Genomic DNA, 9,476 nt, shown 5'->3' on the forward strand with positions numbered 1-9,476 from the left:
TTCCTAAGTTCAAATCTAGACTTGCCTATATGATCCTGGACAAGTCACTTGACCCAGTTTGCCTCAGTTTCCTCATCTGTAAAATGAGCTGGAGAAGGAAATCGAAAACCACTCCAGTATCTTTGCTATGAAAACCCCAAATGGGGTCACAAAGAGTCAGGCAGACTGGAAGGAAATGACTGGACAACAAAAGGAAATTAGTAGACAGGGAGACATTGAAAATAAGAGAGTCAGAATGACAGAGGGGACAATGCACTAGAGGAGACAGGATGGAATAGGATCCTTGAGGGCTTAGCCTTGGTAAGGAGTAAGGACCCCTAGTTTGAGGGCAGGATTTGGGGAAGAGAGTCGGCCAATAAATATTTTATTAAGTACGGAGCCGGCACTGTGCAAAGCACTGGGAATACAAAAAAGAAGCAAAGGACAGTGCCCGACCTCAAGAAGCTCAGAGAAGGAGGGTAGAAACAACACAAAAGCTACATCAAGGATAAATAGGAAATGACCGATAGAAGACATTAGAGTTAAGGGGTTGGGAAAGGCCTCTGGTAGAAAGTGGGACTTTAGTTGGCTTTTCACCTCTCCTTCTGCCATCCCTTACATAAGGTCAGTAGTAGAGTATAGGAGGGGAAATGGGGGACAGCCAGAGAAAATGCCTGGAACACAGACGCTGGGTGTCTTGTTCGTGGAACAGCCAGGAGGCCACCATCAATGAATCTAAGAGCCCTAGGGAAGACTGGAAAGTTAGGAGGGGCCTAGATTGTGAAGATTATGGACTTGAATGCCTAACAGCACATTTTATATTTGGTCCTAGAGGTAATAGGGAGTCACTGGGAGTTTACTGAATTGGGGGGGGGGGGGGAACGTGCCACAGAAGGTGACATGATCAGACCTGTATTTTAGGAAAATAACTTTAGTGATTGAATGAAGAATGCATAGGAATGGGGAAAGAACAGAAGCTAGTTAGGAGATTCTAGACGGGCTGTCCCTAAGTTTAACAACAGTTCAAGTGCTCTTTTGCAAATAGGGTGCTTGGAACTCTTACTCCATTTTCTTCTACTAAAAATTTCATAAGGAGATTGGGTTCCTAGGCTAACCCACAAAAGCACAGGAGCACTATAGCAATAGTAACAAACCTAGGGGCAGGGAAGGATCTTGGCTTGGGGTGAGGAAGGAGATACCATTTCCTATTCAAGAAGCTTTTGGCCCAGTGCCTCCGGGCCCTCACCCCAAGCATCCTAAAATAATCCTCAACCTAGATGGAAGAGTGTAATTGAATAGAAAAGAAAACTTGGGAAGGTGACTTCTCTCCCCTCCCACCCAGATGAAAAAGAAAGTTGTTGAGGAAGGTGAATTCTCTGAGTCTTTGTCTCCCTAGAGCAATTAGTACCTTCCGGGGAAAGGAGATTGGAGAGAAGGAAGCACTGACACGTGGAAGTAGAGAAGATGCATGCAAAGCCTGGGGCCACCAGAGTTCCTGAAGTTCCCAGTTTCTAGCTATCCAGGTCCTTTGATTACAGATTAGAGGAAACTAAGGGGAGGTGGCTGAAAAGGGAGGCTGGGGTCAGAATCAAGAGGGCAAGGACATTTATTGGGGTGCTGCCAACATGTGTCTGAGGGAGGGCAAGCAGAGCTACGTCGTCAGACTTGCACGTTAGGAAGATTAATTGCATGGCAGGTTGCAGATGGGAAGCAGGGGGGACCACTTAGTTAAACTAAGGTGGGTTCACTAGGAATAGAAAGGGAAGAGATGGTAGATAAACAGTAGCAAGTAGAACTGAAAAAGACTTGGTTAAAGAAGGGGAGGTTCCTTCTCCTCTTCAAGAATTGAGCTGGATGAGGAAGTGAGAAAGAAGAACCAGTTTTCAGGAAGGATCCTGAATTTCATCCCTCCCCTCCATCTCTCAGTGTTTTTTCCCTCCACTGCCCAGTAAGGTCTACTCACTTTGGATCAGGAGGGACAGGAAGGGGAGGTGGGATACACGTATAATGAAGCCTGGGCCAAAGTGCCTAGGGTTAATAGATCTGAAATCTTCTGCCTTTAAGTCAACATGGAATATCTTCCCTTTAATATTCCACAGGAACAATTAGGTCAAACTGTAGGAAAGAAAGGGGGTGAGCAGGAGAGATTTAATCGGACTCCCTCATCTGGGGAGGGGGGCACATTTCCCCCATCTCTGTGCTCCGGAAGGAAGCTCCTGTGGCTTTCGCAGCTGAGGCTGAGTTGTTGAGTTTCAGGACACAGGGTAAACTTAGTAACTTAGTAAACTTAGGGTAAACTTGGGGAAAGATAGCTGGGGCTTTGAGCCTAGAGTGACTTGGACCCTGGGATTTGAAGGGCAGTGCGTGTTTCTCCTGGCAGGCTCAGACCCAGTTATCTTTGGCATTAATGAGTGAAAAAACATGCGGAAATTTTACAGCTGGTGAGGTGGGGACAGCAGGGTGGATGGGAGTGACCAGGTTGGAGGTAGGGGATAGTGTGGCTGAAGGGGGAGGGCATAACCAAGAAGAGGGTGTGGTGATGGTCCACTTCTTTCAGGGTTCCCGGACTTGAATTGTGCCTTTGGGCTGTGGGCCCTGCTGGGGGTGGTGACCCTGTTGCTGCTTTTAGCACTGGCTGAACACCTAGTCCGATGCACCAGAGAGAAGACAACGGCTTTCCAGGGACAGGAAAGGTGAGTACTGCTGGTGAAAGACACTGGACAGAGGCCTTTCTCCCAGGTACCCCTAATCCTTCAGAGACTCCAGAGGGATATTTTATACCATGCAACTTTCCCATCTTACTTGTTCACTCCAGAATATCATCTACTTCCCACCCCCCTCTTTATATTGCAGCCCAAAGAGGCCTGTGGAAGAGGTACCACTTTATGGGAACCTGCCATACCTGAAAACAGGTAAGGGTGAGGGAACTGGGGTAAGGCAAAGGGGTTTCCAGAGCGACCGAAGAGGGTGGGATAGAGGGACTTAGAAACTCATGAATAAGTCTTGTTCCATCCTGTCTCAGGGCAGCTACCACAGAAGCCAGGGCCTATGCTGCAGGAGCAATCAGCAGGAGAAATCTCACGAGTAAGTTTGACCTGGTGCACGAAGGGTGTGGAATCTAAGGATGAGGGGGTCTTGGGGGTCCCCTTCATATCCCCTAACCTGCCTCTACATCCCCAGGCCGGGGAGGAAGCCATGTGCTATGCCAGCCTGCAGCTTCAGCCTCCTCAGGGGCGCCCCCCAGGTCCCAGCACGGGGCCACCCATCAAGTACTCAGAGGTCATGATGCTGGAGCCTGAGCAGCCTGCCCCCACACCCCAGCTCCCAGAGCCCGAACTCTACGCCTCTGTGGGCTCCCAGACCCGCCGGGCAGCCTTTCCTAATGAGGACTATGCCAACAGCCAGCCTGCAGATGGATGATTGGAAGACCCAGAACTAAGTATCAAATGCTTCTCGGGGGAGGCAAGAGAGGAAAGAGGCCAGTGTCCATGGGAAGAAGCCCTATTTTGACCTTCCCTTTCAACCCACAGTTGCTTTAATTTGAGTTATGACCATGGGAGATAGCAGGGGAATGGCTTCTTTGGAGAACCAGAAATTAACCCCCAACAGATAGAAGCCTATCTGTCTATACCAGGGGGCAGGGGACGCTTCCAGCCCTGACATGAGACCAACTCCACCTTCAAACTCCCCCTGCTTGGGTGGATATCGTTTTCATAACCCTCCCAGCTCTGTTCCTCTGAGGTTAACCAGTTCCGGACCCAACTACACTTCTCTAGTTTCTTCAAAAATACAGGAAGTGGTAATGGTGTTTTGGGGGTTGGGGGATGGGTGGGCAAGCACATGTATCTGTGTGCATCTGAGAAGGCCTGAGCGCCTGGGAGCATCTATGCAAGAACATGTATGTATACATGGGAGCACAAGAGAGCAAGCACAGATGTGAGAGCCCATGTGAGCCAAGGGTGTTTGCCTGTATGTGTGAACAAGTGTCATTCTGGCCAACTACAAGCAAGATGACGGGGATGCCTGCAACATTCATATTCAGCCTCTAAGACAGGTTCCAAGAAACTGAAAGAACAGGGTGGAGTCAGGGGCACAGTCTCCTCTCCTGCTGTTTTCATTTTTTAATCAAATAATCTCTCACTGTAAAAAAAAGGATGCATGTTTCTCTTTTAAATTAAATATTTTCTAAAATAGGAGGACATTTACATAAAAGTCTTCAGTCTTGGGAACAGACTACTTGGGGTGGGGACCAGCAGGAGAAAGGAGGTGAGAGAGAGTTGTCTTATTGGCTTGAGCCACAGCTTTGGGGTCGTGGTCCAGATTCATAATGGGGCAAACCTGGGTGGGGGCAGGATGTTCTCCTCCTTGAGGCAGGGGCTGGCAGGGGCAACAGGGATAGAGGGGGAATGGGGAGAGTGCAGGCCCAGGGCAGGGGGGTGCGGTCGAGTGGGAGTGCTTGTGGCCGTGAGCAGGGACCGGGGACTCTGCCAGCTGGGGCTGTGCATCAGCAGGGCCTGCAAGGTCTGGCCCATCTGGCCCAGGCCGTCAGACAGCAGGTGGAGGTGGGAGACGGTGTCTTGGGCCAAGCTCTCTAGCAACGCCTGCTGCTGCCTTGATGTTCGCAAGATCTGTACCAGAAGCTCCTGCATGTTCTGGAGGAGGCTCACCACCCCAGGGCCTGCAACAGTGCACCAGGAGGAGGTCAAGGCCTCCACCTACCATCCCCATGACCAGGCCCCAAGCCCCAAGCCCCAGAGAAGGATGGGAGGAGGGATGATGCTTACCTTGCAGCCCTGACACATGGGTGGGCTCTTCTCTAGCAACTTGAGGGACCAGATCTGGCCTGACTGGAACCTCCGGGACCAAGGCCGGAGGCTCTTCTGGGGTTGGAGGAGGCAAAAAACCCATGCTAAGCCTGTAGGACTCCAGCTCCACAGACCCCCTCCACTGCAATGTGGACTCTGTCACTTTTGACTCCCAACTTAGCCCTGTGAGACTGGAGGAGTCGCCAAGGCAGGGGCTGTCCTCAGCTCTCTTGAAAGGAAAGATGGGGGCAATGGACAAAGCTAGCTGTCTCCCTCACAGGGGAAAGGTTCTAAAGAGCTGGGGGGACTGCCTCCCTGCCCCCGTGAGAACTGGCAGTGGTTCTCAAATAATCTGAGGGGAATAGCCCATGGAAAGTCCAGCGATCCAACCTGATAGGACCCTTTACCCAAGCTATTGCTTTCTGCCAAAGGACCCCCCCCCCCCAATTCCATGTTCTCTAACCACCCCCTCGACATTCCCACCCCTCAGGGGGTTTTCTTCCTCATGTTCCTCTCTTTCCCCAAAATCCTCATTCCTCTGGAAACTCCTCTCCTATGCCCTCCCCTTCCCAGGATGACACCTAAGAGAAATGAAACTCATCAGCCTTACCTTGAATCTGGGAGGGGGCAGGGCTGGCCTGCTTTTCCTCAGGAGCTGCAGAAGGAAGACAGATACATTCAGCTTTACCTGCAGACCCCTTACCCTGACCTCATCCTTGGATCTCCTAGCCTAACTTCCCTTACCTCATTTCCCCCAAGTGTGAGAGTTAGTCCCATAGTGCACAACCCGATCAGGAGGGGGAAGCATGCAAAAGTGGGCACTTAAATTATGCTCACTGTGGCACACGGGCATTAGGTTTAGGACAAGTCCCCTGTCCTCCAAGGAGGACTCAGAGCTTTGATGGACAGAGCTTCCTCTAGGTGCCACCTCCTCCTTCTCCTCTTTGAAACCTTCCCTGATCCCTGCCGGCTACTGGTTGTCTCTTCCTCCTCAAATGATATTTCCTCCCCAAAGAACAGAAGTTCTGAGAGGGAAGAGACTGTTTTATTCCTATCTGAATCTCCAGTAACTGGCTCAGTGGCAAAGACACAGTAATCACCAGATCTGTTTGACCTGGGCATCTATCGGACAAAACAGAGGCTGGTGATTTTCTAACCCTGCCCTGGGGCACACAAACGCTGGTCTCAGTTCTGCTCTTCTACTCTCTCTCTTTCTCTCTCTCTTTTTTTTTTTTTGGTGGGGAAATGAAGGTTAAGTGACTTGCCCAGGGTCACACAGCTAGTAAGTATCAAGTGTCTAAGGTCGAATTTGAACTCAGGTCCTCCTGGATCTAGCGCCGGTACTTTATCCACTGCACCACCTAGCTGCCACCTAGCTGCCCCCATCAGTTCTGCTCTTCTACCAAGCCCCATAGGCCTCAAGCTCCCTCTGCTTCCTTCTCTACAAAGTCTCCTGGGAATACTCACGGGGGGATTCTTTCTTGGCACAAGGTGGTGGTCCTGTTTCAAGATTTGTTTCAGAGCCTGAGGAATTGGAGAGAAGAGTGTCAGCCTAAGGCTAGGGCACCTTGCTCCCCACCAATTCCTGAAATCTCGGCATCATTCCCAAGACTGCATCAGGAACTATGTTTTATTTTTGTCTTTGAATCCTCACTGGAAAGCCAGTGTCTGGTCCCTAGCAGGCACTTAATAGAGGATCAAATGTGCTTCCCCTTCTTCACCCACCTCCCACCTATCATTTCATCCAGTAGCTTAGCTCTGGTGGAGGCCTCCAGCTGAGCACAGTACTTCCCAGGTGGGAGCTTCACCAGATCTGGGGAGGGCAGGACTAGGAATAAGCCGGGAGTGTGGGGGGAGGCACTTGCAATCCTTCTCCTTTTCCTGCCAGCCCTGGGAGCTCTATAAGAATTCCTCTTTTTTTTTTTTTTAGTGAGGCAATCGGGGTTAAGTGACTTGCCCAGGGTCACACAGCTAGTAAGTGTTAAGTGTCTGAGGCCAGATTTGAACTCAGGTACTCCTGACTCCAGGGCAGGTGCTCCTGGGAGCTCTATAAAAAAACCTTAGGTGGGAAGCCAAAAGGTGACCCCTCAAGTTCCAGTGAGTCTCTCTGAGGCCTGTCACCAGGGGTATCCCCTTACCTGGAAGTCGTCGTTCTCCAAAAACTGGCCTTCCTGCAGCCTTCCACAGCCTCTTCATAGTGCGATAGTGGGGTGGGGGCTGCGGGGAGGGACCTCCTGCCTGGCGGCTGGTCTCCCACTCTGAGTAGAAGGCTTGTTTCAGTGCTTTCCACTTGGATCGGCACTGAGCCACACTTCGACCGTAGCCTGACGCCCCCAGCCCTTGGGAGATGGATTGCCACAAGGCCTCATTAGGCCTTGAAGTGGAAGCCATGAGCAATGTGACCTCCCCAGAGTCCTGGATCAGGGTCAGGAGGCAGCTGATCTCCTGTTGGGTCCAGGCCCGGCCCCTGGGCATCATTCAGACTCCTCTCTCTGCACTGGGCACCAAGACCCCAGGAAAGGAGAGACTTGGGGGAAGGGGCTGTCACAGATGGCCTGTGGGACACAGATACAAACAAACAGACTGAGGTAGGTTGATTGGGACTAATGGAGCATGGGAAGGGATCTGGGGTACTGGGAAGAAAGGGATCTGATACGAGGTGTGTTCATTGGCTGACATGTGGGAGGGTTCAGGGGATCCGGTGGGAAGGAAATGGAAGTACCAGAGGGGTCAAGGGATCTTGTGGCTTTCAGGTACAATGCTGGTTTGGGGAGATGATCTGTCCAAGACATGTGACAATATGGGGTCTGTGTGTGGGAGGAGTGAGATGTGATATCTGGGGAGAGGGAGCCCAGTGCTGCTAGGTGGGGAATCCCAAGAGGGAAGTTCAGGGTGCCTGGGCTTACAGCTGCAAAGTGTGTGGATGGGGACCTCCAGCAAAGGTGAGCCTATAGGATAAGGAACGTCACTGTGTCTGGGGCTGAAGAACTAACCATGGGGAGGTATGAAAGGCCACCAAAGGGTAGGTAATCGGATATTAGGCTATGCATATGAATAGGGACCACTGGGATATATGGAGGGAGGCACCCAGTTCAGCCCCTCCAAGGGTGAAACTCCAGGCACTGTTGGGGATGGGGGTGTCATGGGGGGCATAGATCAGGGTGTTTGGGGCTAGAATTGGAAAGTGGGAGTAAAGATAGCCCAGGATGGATGCAGGGAATCAAACCACCTGGGGCAGCAGCTTCTGGGGAGGGACCTAAGGAGAGGATTGCTTTGGGGCACAGTCGTCTGTAGGGTGTGTGTTTATAGAGGGAGGGAGGAGGAAACAGCCCAGGATTGAGCAGGATCTGATGGAGGGACCAGGGATGGGTAGATGTCAGCATGCTTGGGCCTGGAGAATGTACTGAGTCCTTAAAGGAAGGGGAACAGGTGGAGATGGGAGTGTCCACATATCTCGGTATATGCAGTATAAATATGAGGAAGGTCAAGGGGAGACAGACAGGGATATGGACTGGGTGGATGCAGGGTGTGGAGGAGGGGTGGGGGATTGTAGTATCTGCATTCCTGAGGCTCAAGCTGTGGAGTGTGTTTGTGTGTGTGTGTGTGGGGGGGGGGGTCGTCAGGGGTCAAGGGAGAGAAGAAAGTAGGAATGTGCAGAGTCTGGGGGAGGGGTCAGGGCGGTGCTGAGTGTAGAGTTGGGGGTAGGGTGGGAGGGGTCAGGGCTGGGGATGTTCATTGAGTGTATGAGGGGTGATGGAGTGAGGCAGGGATGGGGGAGGGTTGGAGGGTCTGAGGGAAGAGTCAAGATTAGGGGTGTGCACTGAGTGTAAGAGGGGTGGGGGTGGAGGGACGCAGGGATGGGGGAGTGGAGGGTCTAGGGAAGGAGTCACAGTTGGGGGATGTGCTGTGTGTGTAGGGGGGGAAGGGGGTGGAAGAAGGCTGGGTTTGGGACGTGCTGGGTATGGGGGAGGGGGCAAGCCTGGGGATGTGCTTTGTGTGTAAAAGGAGTGGTGGAGGGGAGGCATGGATAGGGGGGAGGGTCTGGGGGAGGGGCCAGGGCTGGGGGCGTGCAGGGTCTGGGGGGAGGGGTCAGGCTGGGGATGTGCATTGTGTGTTTGAGGGATGGGGGGGAGGAGGGGAGGGTCGGCATGCCTGGGCCCAGACGTGCAGGGTGGGGGGAGGGGCGCCCCGGGGCAGGGGCAGCCGGGGATGGGTGGGGCCGCCTCCAGCTCAGGTCGGGTCGGTACCTGCAGGAGTGTGGGAAGGAGGACCCGCGCCCTCCCTGCAGCAGCAGCCCAACCCTGCTCGGCCCGGGCTCCTGCCAAAAGCCCAGCCCCTTTCCTCAGCCTCCCTATCTTTAGGGCGAATGCCAAGCCCAGCCGCGTCTCCGCACAGACCCCCGCGCCACTGCAGCAACACTGCGCATGTGTGACCTCCCCACACCCTCATCCCGCACCATTCACACACTGGGCCCCTATATCCGGGGAAATGGAGCCCTGGAACGCCTTCCTTTCGAGGCATCCTGGGAAATGAAGTCCCGAAGGCCTTTAGCACTCTGCATTCTGGGAAACGGAGTCCTGGAGTGGTCTCAGGCCCTCTGCAAACGGCTGACGCTTGCTTGCTATACCTTTTCCCCAAATTCTTCATCCAGCAGCGTCTCAGTGACGGCTTGTGGGGACTGATTTGGGCATT

At 52.8% G+C, this 9,476-nt stretch overlaps 2 protein-coding genes across 2 annotated transcripts; one reads left to right on the plus strand and one right to left on the minus strand.

Annotated features, from left to right (window-relative positions):
- Positions 1-2,262: 2,262 nt before the first annotated feature.
- Positions 2,263-4,172, plus strand: SIT1 (signaling threshold regulating transmembrane adaptor 1). The gene is made up of 5 exons (XM_043977150.1): positions 2,263-2,420; positions 2,537-2,672; positions 2,833-2,891; positions 3,002-3,063; positions 3,160-4,172. Exons 1-5 carry the CDS (start codon positions 2,387-2,389, stop codon positions 3,397-3,399), a joined length of 531 nt encoding a protein of 176 aa, XP_043833085.1. The 5' UTR covers positions 2,263-2,386; the 3' UTR covers positions 3,400-4,172.
- On the minus strand, positions 4,045-9,237 carry LOC122735528 (TOX high mobility group box family member 4-like). The gene is made up of 6 exons (XM_043977135.1): positions 9,032-9,237; positions 6,923-7,339; positions 6,252-6,308; positions 5,395-5,439; positions 4,764-4,859; positions 4,045-4,657 (listed from the first exon to the last, which is right to left on the minus strand). Exons 2-6 carry the CDS (start codon positions 7,260-7,262, stop codon positions 4,302-4,304), a joined length of 894 nt encoding a protein of 297 aa, XP_043833070.1. The 5' UTR covers positions 7,263-7,339; positions 9,032-9,237; the 3' UTR covers positions 4,045-4,301.
- Positions 9,238-9,476: the final 239 nt, after the last annotated feature.

The sequence above is a fragment of the Dromiciops gliroides genome, chromosome 1 (assembly GCF_019393635.1).
Source record: "Dromiciops gliroides isolate mDroGli1 chromosome 1, mDroGli1.pri, whole genome shotgun sequence".
Taxonomy (NCBI): domain Eukaryota; kingdom Metazoa; phylum Chordata; class Mammalia; order Microbiotheria; family Microbiotheriidae; genus Dromiciops; species Dromiciops gliroides.

Bases quoted from the DNA above. Each gene is read 5' to 3' on its own strand.
- SIT1 (XM_043977150.1), top strand. From the start codon at position 2,387: ATGAGTGAAAAAACATGCGGAAATTTTACAGCTG. The intron at 2,421-2,536 runs GTGAGGTGGGGA...CACTTCTTTCAG, and splicing joins ATGCGGAAATTTTACAGCTG to GGTTCCCGGACTTGAATTGT. The intron at 3,064-3,159 runs GTAAGTTTGACC...CTACATCCCCAG, and splicing joins CAGCAGGAGAAATCTCACGA to GCCGGGGAGGAAGCCATGTG.
- LOC122735528 (XM_043977135.1), bottom strand. From the start codon at position 7,262: ATGATGCCCAGGGGCCGGGCCTGGACCCAACAGGAGATCAGCTGCCTC. The intron at 6,309-6,922 runs GTAAGGGGATAC...CCAATTCCTCAG, and splicing joins TGGAGAACGACGACTTCCAG to GCTCTGAAACAAATCTTGAA. The intron at 4,860-5,394 runs GTAAGGCTGATG...CTCCAACCCCAG, and splicing joins TGCCCCCTCCCAGATTCAAG to AAGAGCCTCCGGCCTTGGTC.